General features: G+C 44.1%; 1 protein-coding gene across 1 annotated transcript; it reads right to left on the reverse strand.

The window, feature by feature from the left end:
• Positions 1–1,529: 1,529 nt before the first annotated feature.
• On the reverse strand, positions 1,530–17,498 carry LOC307184927 (leucine-rich repeat-containing protein 75B-like; the record flags this gene model as incomplete). Its single annotated transcript, XM_079918676.1, is given in 3 exon segments — positions 1,530–2,171; positions 2,174–2,520; positions 17,480–17,498. Coding segments are annotated over 3 exon segments (1,008 nt in total).
• Positions 17,499–17,789: the final 291 nt, after the last annotated feature.

The raw sequence follows: 17,789 nt of genomic DNA on the forward strand, positions 1-17,789 counted from the left end.
AGTTTACAAATGCCTCTTAGTACCCACCCACCCCCACCCCCCAATGGTTGAAGTTAGGTATTTTCCTTCTCCCAGTGTTAAACACTGATAAAATCTCAGTAGGTTAGGCTCTGGTAAAATAGTTTTTCTTGAGGGCAGGCCTTGTTAAGAAGAAAAGAATGCTTTGGCATATGTCAAAATGGTTACTTTTCCACTCCCCCTGATGGGAGCCCAAGGAGATTTTCCCTGATATTCAGGGGGATTCATAGACACTTAACCTGGTTGAGCTCCTGTGGATTAAATTCACAGAAGTGAGGGCCCCCTCTGGAGTTTTTAATTTTCAGACTTATCCACACTGAGCATCTAGCAATTTGTAAATTACAGTTCAGACTTTCCTACCCTGGTACTGGTTCCTGAGGAGGTTTCTGCTTGTGGGTTTCTGCTACAGTAAGTTGTGATTATTTGTATCCACTTTTCTGTCTCTCCAATTTTGGGGGCTGTGGTTTGCCCTGTGACCTTGCTTCTTTGACAGATCTAAGAAAAGTTGCTGATATTCCAGTGTTTTTTTCTTTCTTTCTTATTCTTAGAATGGAGTGTTGATTTCTAAGCTCCCTACATGCCAGACTGGAATCACTGTGATTTTCATTTGCATTTTCCTAATTATTAGTGTGTTGAGCATCTATTCATGTGCTTGTGCACCATTTGTATATCATCTCTGAAAAAATGTCCGTTCAAGTCCTTTGCCTATTAAAAAATTGGATTATTTGGGTTTTTGTTGTTAAATTGTAGGAGTATATATATTCTATATATTTTATATAGATTTGTAAATATTTTATCCCATTCCTTAAGTTTCTTTTTCACTCTGTGGATTGTGTCTTTTGATGTACAGAAGTTTTAATTTTCATATAGTCTCATTTATCTATTTTTTCTTTTACTGTCTTGTCACATCCAAGAAATCATTGCCAAATTCAAAGTCATGAATATTTTCCCCAATGTATGCCTCTAGGAGTTTTATAGTATTAGATTGTATATTTGGGCCTTTGATTTGATCCATTTTGAGTTAATTTTTGTATATGGTGTAAGGTAAGGGTCCAACTTTATTCTTTTGCATGTGGATATCCAATTTTCCCAGCACCATTTGTTAAAGACTATCTTTCCCCCAGTGAATAGTCTTGACACCCTAGCTGAAATTCATTTAACCATATGTGCAAGAGTTTATTTCTGAGCTCTCTATTCTATTCCATTGGTCTATATGTCTGTGTTTATGCCAGTACCACATTGTTTAGCTTTGTAGTAAGGTGTTTTTTGTTTTGTTTTGTTTTTTGGAGGTGGCATCAGCCTTTATTGTGGGGTCTGCACAGTAGGTGCCAGGCCCCTTCTGCTGAGGGAAGGCTGAGACTCCAGCCTGGACCGACCATCCAGTCTCCAATGAGCCCATCCTCCTGTGCACGGGGATCTGGGTCCTGTGGGGTAACTCTGCCTCCATCACCCCCTCCCACGTGCTCGGGTGCGTTGCTAGTCAGGAAGCAGGAGCCAGGGCGGGTGGCGGGTCACCTGGTGCAGCAGGCCTGGGGCTCGGGCCCTGGCCCGGCAGCTGCAGAGCCCCAGCTGGAAGCAAGGGCCGTGGCCCCGGCCATGCCACCCTCAGGCTCTGGGTCCAGGCTCTCGTAGATGGTGGGCAGCGAGGTGCGCTGGCTTAGCCTACGGCTAAGGCCAACCAGCAGGGGCTGGGGCAGGGAGGCCACATCCACGTTGTTGCCCAGGCCCACCCGGGCCAGCACCGGGAACTTGGTGGTGTCCTTGATTGCCTCAGTGAGCTCACGGGCGGTAGCCCGCGGCAGCCGGTTGCTGTTGAGCAGAAGCTGGGTGAGGCGGGGCAGCGTCCAGAGGCTGGGCAGCAGCCGGTGCAGCAGCTCATCACTCAGCCCCGTGAAGCTCAGGTCCAGCACTGCCAGCCTGGCGCCCTGGCTGCCCAGGTAGCGCATGATATGCTGCACGTCCCGCACCGACAGTTGTATCCCCGATAGGTTCACGGTCTCCCTTGCCAGCAGAGTCTTCTGGAGGTTGCTCTTGAGGCAGCTCTGGGTCTTCCTTCGGGGCAGGCTGGACCCCTGCTGCCGCTTGGAGTGAGGGGTGAGGTGGTAGATGAGCTGCCGGCAGGTCTTGTCTGAGGACTTCCAGAGCTCATAGTCCTGCGGGGGCAGCGCGACTTGGGGCACTGCAGGTCCCGGGCCAGGTTCACAAGCAGGTCGTGGGAGATGGGGTCCACCAGATTGAGGAAGGCCACATTCCTGTAGAGGATGTCTGTGAGGAGGGTCCCCTCGAGGCCCAGGTCCTGGCGCAGGAGGCGCAGCAGCTGCCGGGCGCGCGCCGGGCGCCGCTCACGGAGCGTCGACTGGATCTCGCGGAGCCAGCGCACCTGGCGCTCATAGGGCGCCGGCCCCCACCCCGCCTCCGCCCCAGCCTCCGAGCCCGCTTCGGGCCCGGGCCGCCGGCCCAGCCGCGCCCCCAGGGCCGCCGCGGGGCGGGCGCCGAGCCGGCCTGTAATAAGTTTTGAAACCAGAAAGAGTGAGTCCTCCAACTTGTTCTTCTTTTTCAAGATTGTTTTGTCTTTTTGGAAGTTCCCTTGAACTTCCATATGAACTTTAGGATGGATTTTTCTACCGTGCATAAAATGCCATTGGGATTTTGATGGAGATTGGGTTAAAAATGTAGATCACTGAGTATTGTGGAAATCTTAACAATACTGTTTTCTAATCTATGAACATGGGTTGTCTCTCCATTTATCTATGTTTTCTTTCATTTATTTCAGCAATGTTTTGTAGTTTTCAGTGTGGAAATCTTTTACCCCCTTGAATAAGCTAATTCCTAGGTATTTTATTCTTTTTGATGTTATTGTAAATGGAATTGTTTATTAATTTCCTTTTGTGGTTGTTCATTGTTAGTGTATAGAAATGCAACTAATTTTTTAGTGTTGATTTTATACCTTGCAATTTTGCTGATTTCATTTATTAGTTCTAAGAGGTCCCCCCCACTCCCCGCTTTGGTGTGTGTGTGGAGTTTTCTACATATAGTATAATGTCATCTGTGAATGGAGATAATTTTACTTTCTCTTTCCCAATTGGGATGCCTTTTATTTCTTTTTCTTGATTGACTGCTCTGGTTAGAACTTCCAATTATATGTTGAATAGAAGTGGCAAAACCAGGTATCCTTGTCTTATTCCCCATCTTAGAGGAAAAGTCTCTCACCACTGAATAGGATGTTAGCTGTGGGTTTTTCATATATGACTTTTATTATGTTGAGAGAGTTTCTTTCTATTCCTAGTTTCTATAGTGTTTTTATCATGAGAGGGTGTTGAATTTTGTCAAATGCTTTTTCTGCAACAATTGAGATGATCATGTGTTTTTCCCCTTCATTTTGTTAATATGTGTTCTACATTGATTGATTTTCATATGTTGAGCTATCCTTTATTCCAGGAATAAATCCCACTTGGCCATTGTGTATAATCTTTTAATATGCAGCTGAATTCAGTTTGCTAGTATAGGCATACCTCGTTTTACTGTGCTTCATTTTATTGTGCTTTGCAGATATTGTGCTTTTTACAAATAGAAGGTTTGTGGCAACCCTACATCAGGCAAGTCTGTTGGCCCCATTTTTCCAACAGCATTTGCTCACTTCATGTCTCTGTGTCACATTTTGGTCATTCTCACAATATTTCAAAAATTTCATTATTATTATATTTGTTATGGTGATCTATAGGAGTGGTTTTGTTTTTTTTTTTTTTCTGGCTGCTCCGCGCAGCTTGTGGGATCTTAGTTCCCCAACCAGGGATTGAACCTGGGCCCCAGAAGTAAAAGTCCTGAGTCCTAACCACTGGACCGCCAGGGAATTCCTGATGATGAGTGATCTTTTTTTTTTTTTTTTTGTGGTACGCGGGCCTCTCACTGCTGTGGCCTCTCCCGTTGTGGAGTACAGGCTCCGGACGTGCAGGCTCAGCGGCCATGGCTCATGGGCCCAGCCGCTCTGCAGCATGTGGGATCCTCCTGGACCGGGGCACGAACCTGCGTCCCCTGCATCAACAGGCGGACTCTCAACCACTGCGCCACCAGGGAAGCCCCGATGAGTGATATTTGATGTTACTACTACAACCAGCTGAAGGCTTGGATGATGATTAGCATTGTTTAGCAATGACATATTTTAAAATTAAGTTGTGTACAATTTTTTTTAGACATAATGCTATTGCATACTTAATAGACTACAGGATAGTATAAACATAACTTTTATATGTACCAAGAAACCAAAAAATTTGTGTGACTCCATTTATTGTGACATTTGCTTTATTGTGGTGGTCTGGAACCAAACTTGCTTTATCTCCAGTTCTGCCTGTATATGTTGAGAACTTTTGCATTAATGTTCATAAGGGATATTGGTCTGTAGTTTTCTTTTCTTGTAGTATCTGTGCCTGGCTTTGATATAAAGGCAGTCTTGGCTTTATATTGTCATTCTATGCGTTAAGAAGTAATCCCTCTTCTTCACTTTTTTGGTTTTAGTTCTTCTTTAAATGTTTGATAGAATTTTTCAGTAGAAGTTTTCAGTGAAGCCATCTGGCCTATCATCTTTATTTGTCAGGAGGTTTTTGATTACTGATTCAATCTCTTCATTAGTTATGAGTCTATTCAGATTTTCTATTTCTTTGTAATTCTGTCTTGGTAGATCTTTGGTTTCTAAGATTTCATCTAGGTTATCTAGTTGTTGGTACAACTATTCATAGCATTCTCATAATTCTTTTGTTGATTATCAAGAGCAATGTCCCCATTTTCATTTCATTTCTTGTTATTACTGAATAATATTTCATTATATGGCAGTATCACAGTTCATTTACCCATTTGCCTATTAAAGTACATCTTATGTTCCTCCAAATTTGGGGCTATTATGAATAAAGCTGCTATAAACATCTATGTGTAAATTTCTGCGTGGACATAAGTTTTCAACTTATTTCAGTAAACAACAAGGAGCGTCATTGCTGAATGAAATGGTAAGAATACATTTAGTGTCTGTAAGATACTGCAAACTGTCTTCCAGTTAAATCACTTTAGGTAGATATAAAAACCATGGTTTTCCACCCTTTTTGGGTACTGTGACATTTGTTTATTAACTTTATTATATATATAACGTTCAATAGAAGAAAGTTTTCACTTTCTGCATTTCTTTTCTAACTACCATAATTATTCATCATGATTGTTCTTGAAAATATTTTTCTTATGGAGGAGAGGGGTGTTAAAATATTATCTATTCCAGGTGTGAAATATGCTAGGTTCCTCACTGAAGGAATGAGATCTCCTTCAACTGCCTTCAAATATGTGTTCAAAAGTCATTTCCTCGTTCTGAGGCGCACCCTATTTAGAAATTGCTTTCTCACAAATTTAGATAATATTCATGGTTTATATAAAAGTCAAGAATGTTAATAAAATATTCCAGGAAACATTTTAAAGAATCCAAGACTTAATTTTTTTAAAATTGCTTTCTCATACCCCTGCCAACCCTCTAGCACTCTTGTTGCCCTTACTCTGGTCTACTTTTTATTTTTCAATCTTTCTTATCGCTTCCAAGCTCTCATACAATGTATTTATTTTTTATGCTCATTGTCTATTTGTACTACTGGAAGGTAAACCCATGAGGACAGGGATTTTTGTTTGGTTCCATGATCCTTCCCAAGTGCCCAGAAGTGTCTGGCACATGATATATGCCCCATAAATATTTGTTAAAAGAATGACTTCATGACTCTCCCTGGGTGGATTGCACAGTGGTTGCAACCTAAGGATATGGCCTGACAGACCTTTCAGAGTGAAGTGTCAAACAGCTCCATTATTCCATTGTTGGTTGGTCCTCCACCCTCTTTCCCTGATCTTTGAGGAGTCAGATTCTGTTTGGCGAACTGTCTTCTTGGAATGTGCTGGAGGTGGCTTTACCTATCAGATCTCTTTTGTGGATCACCTTGATTTTTCCTATCCCACTGTCAGCCTGCACATCGTACACATGTAGGATTCTCAGTTTCCGATAGAATGGGACAGCCTGTCTACCAGTCAGCCATTTGGAGCTTACTGGAATAGCAGGAGGCCACAGCTATGCAGGGCTCACGGAAGGAATTCCTCCTTCAGGACTTGTCAGACCACAAGGGACCTTTTGGATCTCAAGACATCAACTCCTTTTGGAGCTTGGCATTAGGTCCTCCATCTCAGGAAGGAGACTCAAAACAAGGCCTGGCCCAAAGCCAGTCCCCTCTCCCATACTTCAGTTCTGCTCCCAGGATGGGGAACAATATCATTCTTCCTTCCTCCTACAGCATTTACATCAAAGTGTTCACCTTCCTGGGACCCTTGCTTGCCTTCACATCAACTTGGCCCCTAGCAAGGGAGGACACCCAATTAAGCAAATGAAAGTTCCCTTCTTCAGATTGATCCCACTTGTTTTCAGAGTGAACTGTGTGTCATGCTATGTTAAGACAGCTCATGTGTCCAATTGCTGATGTCCACTTAGTGACACTGCTATGCCTAAGATGTTACAACTTCAGTCCAAGTAAAATGGATCAGCTCTACAGCACAGGGATTGGTGGCTGCAAATTTTCTCTGGCACCTTTTGCATAGTAGTGTGGGTTTCTTCCATGGACTTGGGCTGGCTTGATCTCAGGATGGGTTTTCAGGGTACACTTGATATTGTGAAATAAAATTCATATTTTATGGCAAGACAAGAAAAATTTAAATATAAAAATTTTATCTGCCCTTTGGCCTACTCTGTGCATTGTGTATCTGCATTATACATCAACCAAAGCTTCCCCATTGGCAGAAATACCTGCTCAACAATGAAGAACAATATTCTCCTAGCATCAACAAGACAACTCCTTAAAGATGACATTCCTTCCTGATCTTGTAAGGGGCCACGATGATGCTTTGATCTGGACTGTGTAAACTGTCATTTAATGTACAGCCCTCTGTCTCAAAAAACTTATATAATTCTGCCTTGACTTCTAACAGGAGGAACAGTTCTCAGAGCTTTCTGAGATGTTTTTCCTGGATTATAATCGTCAATTTAGCTTGAATTAAATTTTCCATTTTTTTCTTAGATTGACTGATTAATTTTTTTGTTGACAATATGACCTGATGAGGTTAAAACCCCAGGTGTGGTACTGTTCCTCCTTTCTGCCTTCATATGTATTGCTTTCTAAGATGGGACTGTGTGTGTGTGTCTGTGTGTGTGTGTGTGTGTGTGTGTGTGTGTGGTGTTTGTTCCCCTACCAGTGAAGAAAACCTTATTTTCTTTAGTAATGTACCTCATAAGGAAGCTCGCCTTGCCAAGGAAGCGTTCATTTTCTTGCAGATGACAAAACTGTCTCCCTGGAGGAAAGAATATTCTTCCTGGCAACATAATATTGCCCTTTAGGAAGCCATAGCCCTAGAACCATCACATAAGGAGTGTTTGACACTTCCTGGGCCTGGCTCATCTATAGAACTGGCTTCACCAGGGATCTTAGGTCTCCCATGAAGTTACTTCTAGCTCCCACTTGATTTTCTTTGATTTAAAAAGATCATTCAGATGATAGAGTGTCTGTGTGTTTCCAGTTTGTCCCATTGCAAAAGAATGCCATTTATTCATTCAGTAGGCCTTTGTTAGCACTCCCTCCATGTCACAGCTCAGCTTGGTGATGGGTAAACATTTAGAAGAAAAAGATACTGTTCTTGGCTGAGGAGCTCCTGATCTAGAAAAGGGAGCACAGAGTGACAAGCCATTGAGTGCAATGTGATAGGGGCTCACATTAGGGACGCACGGTGGTGTGGGAGCCCAGAGGATCTGGGAAGGTTTTATAAGGGAGAGAACTTTGAGGTGAGCCTTCAAGGGTGTGTAGGATTTTGTTATGCTGGGGGCGGGGGGGCGCGTGGCGGGATAACTCTGCAGTCAGAGGGAATCACCAGTGAAAAGTTCAAAGTGTGAAAGGGTATTTGATGTTCCTTGAATAATACAGTGAGAAACCCCATGAGATTTGAGTGTGGAGATGAGAGTGGCTTTGAATGAGAGGTGTGTACTTTCTTCTATTGTTTATGGTGAGCAGCTGAGGGCTGTGAGTCTAGCTGGCAGGTAGAATGAGAGTACAGGCCCAATCTGTATTGGGAGGTGTTGTGGTAGAATTGATCCTGGCCCAGTTTCTTGCTGCCATTTCACCAGGGAATGCAAACTCAACATCCAGGGGCTTGGGCTCTTATTCTTTTTGAGCTCCAATCTCCCCATCAACTGCGACAGGCACTTATATTTGAAAGTTAACAGTGATGTCTGTTTGCTTACTTGCATAGCATTTTGCAAAGAAACAGCAACTACCATCTGCCAGGTGACCTTTGTTTTTTAAAGAAGATGTTGGGGGTAGGAGTTTAGTAATTTATTTATTTATTTTTGCTGTGTTGGGTCTTTTTTTCTGTGCGAGGGCTTTCTCTAGTTGTGGCAAGCGGGGGCCAGTCTTCATTGTGTTGCGTGGGCCTCTCACAATCGTGGCCTCTCGTTGCGGAGCACAGGCTCCAGATGTGCAGGCTCAGTAGTTGTGGCTCACAGGCCTAGTTGCTCCGCAGCATGTGGGATCCTCCCAGACCAGGGCTCGAACCCATGTCCCCTGCATTAGCAGGCAGATTCTCAACCACTGCGCCACCAGGGAAACGCAGGTGACTTTTTTTTTCAGTTAGAATTTTGGGGCAAAAAAATATGCATGGAATATCTGCATATGTGTATGTAAAAAAATCAAACAATCTTTATTCTGAAATATAACATACATAGAGAAAATGTATATTTACAGTTGAAAGAGGAAATAATAAAGTGAATAGCTGCATACTCATCTCTCAGGTTGGGAAACAGACTGTTACCAGAACCATAACTAATCTATTTGTCCCTCCCCCACAAACCACTCAATGTCCCTAACCTCCCCCAGATAACCACTAGCCTCACTTATGTATGTCTTCTTTGCTTTTCTTTGTGGTTTTACTTCTATGTATGTACTCCTAAAGAATGCACTGTATAGCTTTGAAAACCCGAGTAGTAAACCCATCTGTGTAAGGAAAGGGCAGTATGGCCACTGTTAAATGAAGCTCCAGAGGTTACACTGAACAGAGATTCTGAGGCATACCTCAGAACTTCCCTCTCAGGGAAGGTGGTGGGGAAGATCGTGAGTGAGTCTTGGAGGGTCTCATCACAGTTGGGAAATCCCACAGGGTTCCGGAGTTTCCAGGTGCTGCACATCTGGCAGCATTATGATAGGAGGAAGGGGCTATTTCTATGTGGTGGGCTGAGCGTTCTCAGCTGATGCAGGCAGCAGGGCATGGAACAGAGCAGGAACTTTTCCTGTATAACCAAGTACAGATGAAAATCAGGACCAGGCTCAGTAGGCCGTGTGTATTCCGGTTATAAAGACGGTGCAATGAAAGTCAGCACCAAGAGATTCTCCTTCAACGTTCTCCTGGGGATTTTCATCACTTCTTTCCATGTTGGGTCTTCTGGTTCTTCTAACCCATCTCTTCCCCTTTCTTGTTTATCTCTTTTGTTTTTGTGGAGAACATCACAGTAACCTTTCAAGAAAAGATGCTTGGGAGGTCAATTTTTAGACTTTGAATGCCTGAAAATATCCTTATTCAACCTTCCCCCTTGACTGCTGGTTTGTCTTGGATATGAAATTCTAGGATGGAAATAATTTTCTTTCAATATTTTGAAATGATTACTCCTTTGTCTTCTTCCCTCCAGAGTTGTTGTTGATAAATCTAAAGCCATTGTGATTCTTGATGTTTTTGTGTATGACTTGGTTTTTTCCTCTTTTCAAGTTTTTGGAATCTTCTATTTGTCCCCAGTGTTCTGGAATTTCACAGTAACTTTCCTTGGTGTGGGTCTGTAGGTTTTTGAAGCTTTCTTCCAACCTTCAAGTCAAGATCTTCAGTTCTGGCAACATTTCTAAAATTATTATTATTTTTTGTGGTTGTTGATTATCTTCTCCCCTCCATTTTCTCATTTAGGTGGTTGAGCTCCTGGAGAGTTTCTCTCATTTTTCTCATCTTTTCCAGCCCTTTTTTTTTTGCCCTCCTTATTGAGAGAGTTTCTCAAATTATCTTCCAACTTTTACATTGCATATTTTCCATTTATGCTTTCAGATTTTGAATTTCCGAGACCTTTTTTTCTTTTTCTGAATCTTCATTCCTTCCTTCCTTTCCCCCTCCATCCCTCTCTCCCTCTTTTCCTTCTATCCTCCTTTCTTTTTTAAAAAATAGCATTGTTGGTCTTCCCTGGTGCCGCAGTGGTTGAGAGTCTGCCGGCCGATGCATGGGACACGGGTTCGTACCCTGGTCCGGGAAGATCCCACATGCCGCGGAGCGCCTGGGCCCGTGAGCCATGGCCGCTGAGCCTGCGCGTCCGAAGCCTGTGCTCCGCAACGGGAGAGGTCACAACAGTGAGAGGCCCGCGTACCGCCAAAAAGAAGAAAAAAAAATAGCATTGTTTTTGTTTTAAGGATATTTATTTTTTTTAAGCATGACATTTAAAAATTTTTATTTAGTTAGTTATTTTTGGCTGTATTGGGTCTTCGTTGCTGTGCATGGGCTTTCTCTAGTTGCGGTGAGCCGGGGCCACTCTTCGTTGCAGTGCGGCGGCTTCTCATTGCGGTGGCTTCTCTTGTTGCGGAGCACGGGCTCTAGACGTGTGGGTTTCAACAGTTGTGGCTCGCGGGCTCTAGAGTGCAGGCTCAGTAATTGTGGCGCACGGGCTCAGGTGCCCCCTGGCATGTGGGATCCTCCCAGACGAGGGCTTGAACCCATGTCCCCTGCATTGGTAGGGGGATTCTTAACCACTGCGCCACCAGGGAAGTCCCAAGAATATTTAATTTTTTAAAGATTTCAATGATAGTTTTTTAAAATCTTAATTAAAAATTTACATACAGTAGTATTCACTATTTTTGGTGTATAATTTGAAGAGTTTTAACCCATGTATAAAATATTCTCCCTGCATAGTGTCTATTTCCTCCAGGTTGCTTCTTTTCTCTTTTGTTTAAATGTGTTCGACATTTTTCTCAGATGTCTAGCAATTCCTGGCTCCCTGCTCATGATTAAGAATGGGGCCTAAGATACTAACTGGGGACTTTTTGAAAACATGGTGGCCCTTGTCAACTGGGAGCTTCACTGTGGGTAATGATGTGGGCCAATTGTTTGGGGTCAGATTCCCCAGTGAGGAGCCCTCCAGACTCTTGCATTCAGCATTTAGTATGTTTTTGGTATTTCCACCCTGTCTTATTCCTTTAAATATATTTTTATTACTTATTAGCTAATGACAGTATCTAGTTACTATTCTGCTGGGAAAGATGAGAAAATCAACATATTTATACTATCTTCCACCATTTCTGCCTCTCCTTTACTGACTTTACTGAAGATGGTTTCTTTGATTATTTCGAAGTCTATTTCCTGGAACCAAAGTCACTGCAGTCATTTTTGGCTCAGTTGTACATGTGAATGTATTCAGTGCTCACTACTGACTTTGTTGCTGTTGTTGCTAGTTTTTCTGTTCATTTTGGCTGAAAATTGTCTTCTAGGACAGTGATTTTCCAACTTTTATGTTCTTAAGGTTCACCTGGAGATCTTAAGACTCTGGTTCAGTAGGTCTGGGACGGGGTCTGAAAGTCTGAGTGTCTGACTGACATCTCCCAGGTGAGGCTGATGCTGCAGATCACACTGCAAGTGGCAAGATTCTAACAGGCTCTTCATGAGTTCTGAAACTTTGAAAACATCTCTCTGATGCCTTGATACTTGTGTGAAATTTGGGCATGACATTTTTGGTCACATTTTTTTCCTCAATGACTTTGCAGACATTGCTGCACTATCTGCTGATGGTGAAAGTTTTTTGGAGATTCTGAAGGTAGCTTGATCTACCCCTTGCAGGTGGCTTGATTTTTGTGTGCTTGTTTCTTTTTGGCCTGGAAGCCACAAGATTGTTGCTTTGCTTTATCTTTGAAATTCAGTGTCTTTGCAGGTGATGTCTCAGTGCTGACTGATGGGTGAGCATCTTTTCTGGGATGTGGTGTGATGCTCTTTTAAATCCGTGGACTCAAAGTTTCTTCTGTTTTGCAAGAGTTACCTGAATCTTTTTGTTTTATTTTCATCTAAATCATTTTTTTAAAAATTGAGATATAGGACTTCCCTGGTGGCACAGTGGTTAAGAACCTGCCTGCCAGTGCAGGGGACATGAGTTCGAGCCCTGATCCGGGAAGATCCCACATGCCATGGAGCAACTAAGCCCGTGTACCACAACTACTGAGCCTGTGCTCTAGATTCCACAAGCCACAACTACTGAACCCACATACCACAACTACTGAAGCCTGCGCACCTGGAGCCCGTGCTCCGCAATAACAGAAGCCACCGCAATGAGAAACCCACACACCTCAACAAAGAGTAACCCCCGCTCATGGCAACTAGAGAAAGCCCATGGACAGCAACGAAGACCCAACGCAACCAAAAAATAAATAAACTTAAATTTAAAAAAATTGAGAGATAATTCGCACACTATTTTAGTATATTTATCCTTTTAAAGTATACAATTCAATGGTTTTAAAGTATAGTCACAAAATTGTAAAATCATCACTACTACCTAATTCCACAACATTTTCAACACCCCAGAAAAAACCCCATTCTCCTTATTGGTCACTCCCCATTCCCTCCACCCCCACCACTGGCAAGCACTAATCTACTTCTGTCTCTGTGGATTTGCCTATTCCGCACATTTCACATAATTGGGATCATATAAGATGTGACCTTTCATGTCTGGCTTCTATGGTCTGCATAATGTTTTCAAGGTTCATCCATGTTGTAGCATATATCAGAATTTCATTCCTTTTTATGGCTGAACAGTGTTCTGTTGTATGGATAGATCACATTTTGTTTACCTGTTTATCAGCTGATGGACAAGGGTTCCTGCCACTATCTGAATCATTTTTGAATATTTCTTTTTTTCTCTTGCTTATCTTCTTCAGAGATTCCAACTATTTGTCTAGTGGGATCTCTTTTGTTCTATGTCTGCCATTTTTCTCTAATCTTTTTTTCTGATTTGCTCGTTTTCAATTCATCTTTCTTAATATTTTCTATCCTTTTCTCTCTGTCCCTGATTGTTATCCGTAATACCTCATCCCCTCTTCATGGCTTCATATGTGGCCTTTATTTCAGGGATAGTCAAATTCTCCTCTCCCTCTTTTTCCTGAGCTTTGGTAGAAAAAAAATGTTTTCATTTCTTTCTGCTGTCCTATCATTGCTTCACCAAGCACCTGCGATTCAGCTTTGAGACCTTGCATGATGGAGGTGATAGTTTTAGTATACTCTATGAGTTCTTGGGGGCGTATCTTTGCTTATGATGCTTATCTTTTCTATGACAAAATCTTTTGGAGAGATGTTCTTCACTTGTTGATTTTTCCTTTTTCTTTTTTTCCTGCAGTATAGATTCTTTGCCTATTAATTTTGTGGTTGAATTCTTCTTGGATGAGCTGTTTTCACAAGGATGGTGTGGGGAGGAGCCAGGGTATTTGCATTATTTCATGGAGAAGCCTCATAAGACAGGTGTGTGTGATTGAGGCTGCTGATCTCTCCTCTGCTGAGCTAACCAAGAGCGGCAGCTGCTTCCCCTGGAGCCCCTCTCTACTCCCCATGTTAGCCAGGCAGCAGTTTGCCAAGTCCTGCATGTAACCGCTTATCTCTCTGAGCACCTTATCTCCTTCCACTCTACTGTATCAAATGTTCTTGTTTTGTCCCAACCCCCACCCCGGGTTGGCCACCCACTTGCATGGGTCTGTCCTGCACTGGTCCTGCCTTGAAGGTCTCTGTGGATGGCCCAGTGTTCCCTGCCCCTGGCAGTTTTTCTCATTTTATTTCAGAGTTTGGAGTTAGAGGTTTTCCCTCATTTAATCAAAGACAGAGAGTTGCTGTTTCTCATTTTCTTTTCTTTTCTTTTTCTTTTTTAATGGATATGGGTGCCTTAAAAAATCTTTTTTAATTTAATTTTTTAAATTTTTACTATTTTCATTTTTGGCTGTGTTGGGTCTTCGTTGCTGTGCGCAGGCTTTCTCTAGTTGTGGTGAGAAGGGGCTACTCTTCCTTGCAGTGTGTGGGCTTCATTATTGCGGTGGCTTCTCTTGTTGTGGAGCATGGGCTCTAGGAGTGAGGGCTTTAGAAATTGCAGCAGGCGGGCTCAGTAGTTGTGGCGTGTGGGCTCAGTAGTTGTGGCTTGCAGGTTCTAGAGTGCAGGCTCAGCAGTTGTGGCGCACAGGCTGAGTGGCTCCGAAGCATGTGGGATCTTCCCGGACCAGGGATCAAACCCGTGTCTTCTGCATTGGCAGGTGGATTCTTGACCACTGCACCACCAGGAAAGCACGTGTTTCTCATTTTCTTTGCTGCTTTTGATGGGTTTGGGAGAAGAGGCAGACAGGAAGTCATTAGGAATCCTTTCTCACATGTAATTCCAATAAAAAGAATGACGAAAAGCAAATTAAATACATGTAAATTTCTGAATTCCGTTAAAAATCTTTACAGGGATATCCCCCACCCACACACTCCAGTTTATGATAGTAAAAATAAACGAAATGCCCCAATGTCTCTAAAACCAAATTTCAACTGTATTATATAGTTCATGTTTTAAGTCAAACTATGCCAAACATTGCTTCTGAATTTGGAGAAAATTCAGCCATCTCCATAACATGGTAGAAAACAGTTATCTTACAGAAAGGCAGAAATACTACTTGATATAAAGGAGCAATGGGTGTAAAACACTTGGCAAAGTGTTGCTCCCATTTGAAATCAACATTGGGTTTTTCTCTTTGCCTCATCTCCTTCCCAGTCACATTGGGGACCTGGCCAGGCTGGACCAGGTCCTGGGCAGATACTGTTTTGGAGGGAAATGGAGCTCTCCATCAGGATTGGGCCCTTAGGACAGTCACTGGGACAGCCATCTCCCACCTGGTGCTGTTTTTGGCACCAGCAGGTCTGTGTCTAATTGCCTGTGGCTTGGGCCTCTCTCTCTGGAGCACTGTGACCTGGAGGGGCCCAGAGCTCTTTGCAGGGCTGATAAGAGACTGGTAATACCTGAAGTCACAATCTCAGGGCTCTCAGCCTTGTGTTTTCCAGCTCAGCCTCTAAAGCCAGTTCTCCAGGCCATCTGGCCTCTGTCACCACTTTGCTTGGTGTTCTCCACCTATGCCCACCCCCTGAAACGGCTACTGGAGTCCTCACAGCAGCTTTTTCACAGTCTTCCCCCCAGCTTAACTGAAATCTGGCTTCCCTCCCCCGTTGACCCTCATCCTCCCTTGCCCTGAGCCTCTTGGTGCAGAGCTTGCATTGGAGGGTCCAAATGCTGCTGCCCCTCCCTGCAATTCTGCTCTGCTGTCCTTCTGAAATCCTGTTTGGGCTCATCACCCTCCCCCGCACCACTCACCACCACTTTGGGAGTTCTGGGGCTGTGGCTCTTAGCTTCTGCTCTATGCCTGGGAGATTTCCAGGGCCCACCCTGCTGTGAAGGGTTACCTCTGTGGCTCCCCTGGCTGCCCACAGCACACCGGTCACCCCCAATATGGCCCTGACTCCTGGGCATAGTTCTCTTTATGTGATTGTCTCTACAAGCCCCCTGGAAGCTCCGCTCCCAAGATAGAGTCTTAGTCATCTGTATCCCATTGTCAAAGTTAGGGGCAGCCTATTGACCAGCACAATCTGTTTTAAGAATAAACAAGACTGGAAGTTAGGAATGTAGAGAAAGAAGCACAGGCTCTGCTTCCCTCTGCTGTGGCTCAGCGTGCCCCTTCCCCAGGCTGGAAGCTTTTCTCCATCTGGCAGCCTCAGGGGACACTTCCTTGCTCCTCCTTCCTCCCTCCATAGCCCTTAACTTCCAGGACAAGTCCTGGGGCCCTGTTTCCAGTTTTCCTTTCTGCTTAGGGAAGGAGACTGGAGGCCTGCGCGGCCTGTGGCCGGTAGTGGGCAGGCACCCTCCCAGCTGGCAGGGGATTGCTGCCTCCCCTCCGTGCCTGGCGCCGGTTTTGGAGGCTCAGGTGAGATTAAGTAAGGGTGCATTGGTGCTGAGCCCTGAGCCCTGCTCTGCAGCCTCCAGTGAAGGATTTGACTACTGACCCAAGTAGGGTACCTGCCATGCGGAGGAAGCCTCACGCGGACAGGAAGGGATGAGGCTCCTGAGGTGGTGAGGTGTCTTGCCTCTCCTTTGGTGAGAGGCTCTTGGGGGCCAATGAGGAGGGAGGCCAAGCAGGGGCATGGGAAGAGCTCGAGAGGGAGAGTTGGGAGCCCAGGTTGGGATCCCCTCTAGGCAGGTATTCATTGCTGCGTGCTGTCAGCTCTTCCAGTCCCAAGGTCACAGGTAGAGGGAGCAGATTGTCTGGGAACTTTCCTGGGACTAGAAAAGAGTGGGTGGTTAGTCAAAGAGTTGTGTTTCACCAGGTCTGATTCTTCCACCCATTTATCCCTGCAAATATACAGAAGTAAAGAAATACAACAATGGACTCACATGTACCCATTCTCTAGATTGAATAATTACCAAGATTGTGCTGTATTTACTTTGTTACTTTTTCTTTGCTGAAGTATTTTAAGGCAAAGCTCAGACATTTTGCCATGTCACTTCTAAATACTTTGTTATGCATCTTTCAAAAATATGACAGCTACTTTCATACCATAATGCCATTATCATACTTAACAAAATTAACAATGGTTCCTTGGTATAAACTAATATCAGTTCATAGTTGAATTTCTTTGGTGTAGTTTTACTACTGTTTGTCATGTAAGACCCAACATTTGGTTGTGATAGCTCTTAAGTCTGTTTTGATGGACAGCATTCTCCCTTTTATTCTGGGTCAATGACATGTTGCTGACACTGGTCATCCTGTATAATGGCTCTCAGACTCTCAATCTGTTTATCTGTATAGTAGATAGTGTTGCTGCCCTGCCAGATTCCCTTTACTGGCACACCCAACATTTTTTAAAAATTAATTAATTAATTTTTATTTATTTTTGGCTGCATCGGGTCTTAGCTGGGGCATGCAGGATCTTCGTTGAGGCATGTGGGATCTTCTGTTGCGGCGTACGGGCTCTTTGTTGTGGTGTGTGGGCGTCTCTCTAGTTGTGGCCTGCGGGTTTTCTCTCTCTAGTTGTGGCACACAGGTTCCAGAGCGCATGGGCTCTGTACTTTGCGGAACGTGGGCTCTAGGCTCTAGTTGAGGCGCACGAGCTCAGTAGTTGTGGCCCACAGGTTTAGTTGCCCCACAGCATGTGGGATCTTAATACCCCGAACAGAGATCAAACCCATGTCTCCTGCACTGTAAGGTGGATTCTTTACCACTGGACCACCAGAGAAGTCCCTGGCACACCCAACTTTTGTCTGCAGTGAATGTTGGCTGTAAGGGCTCACAGCTGCCCTCTACTCAGGGCAATTGCTTGTAGAAAGTTGCTCTTAGCCTACCCGAGCTCACTCTCTTCATGGCCCGCAGCCAGTGATTGACAGGGGTACTAAAGCCTAGCTTCCTTGAGCTGAGGAGGGACAATACTGTAGTGGTGCCCATGCTCCAGAGCTTTCCAGGGGACTAGGCAGAGCCTAGACTTCAACTGAAAGCACTCATTGCCTCAGCTTCTTCCCCTGTCCTACTCTGCCTCCCTCAGTTCCTTGCAGGTTTCTTTTGAGAGCACTTGCATGACAATCCTAGGATCAAACTGTGCTTCTAGGAGACCTAAGTCTATTTTCTTCCTCAGAGTGTCACTTAACTTTTACTTTG

Source organism: Stenella coeruleoalba, assembly GCF_951394435.1.
Source record: "Stenella coeruleoalba genome assembly, chromosome: 3".
NCBI lineage: Eukaryota > Metazoa > Chordata > Mammalia > Artiodactyla > Delphinidae > Stenella > Stenella coeruleoalba.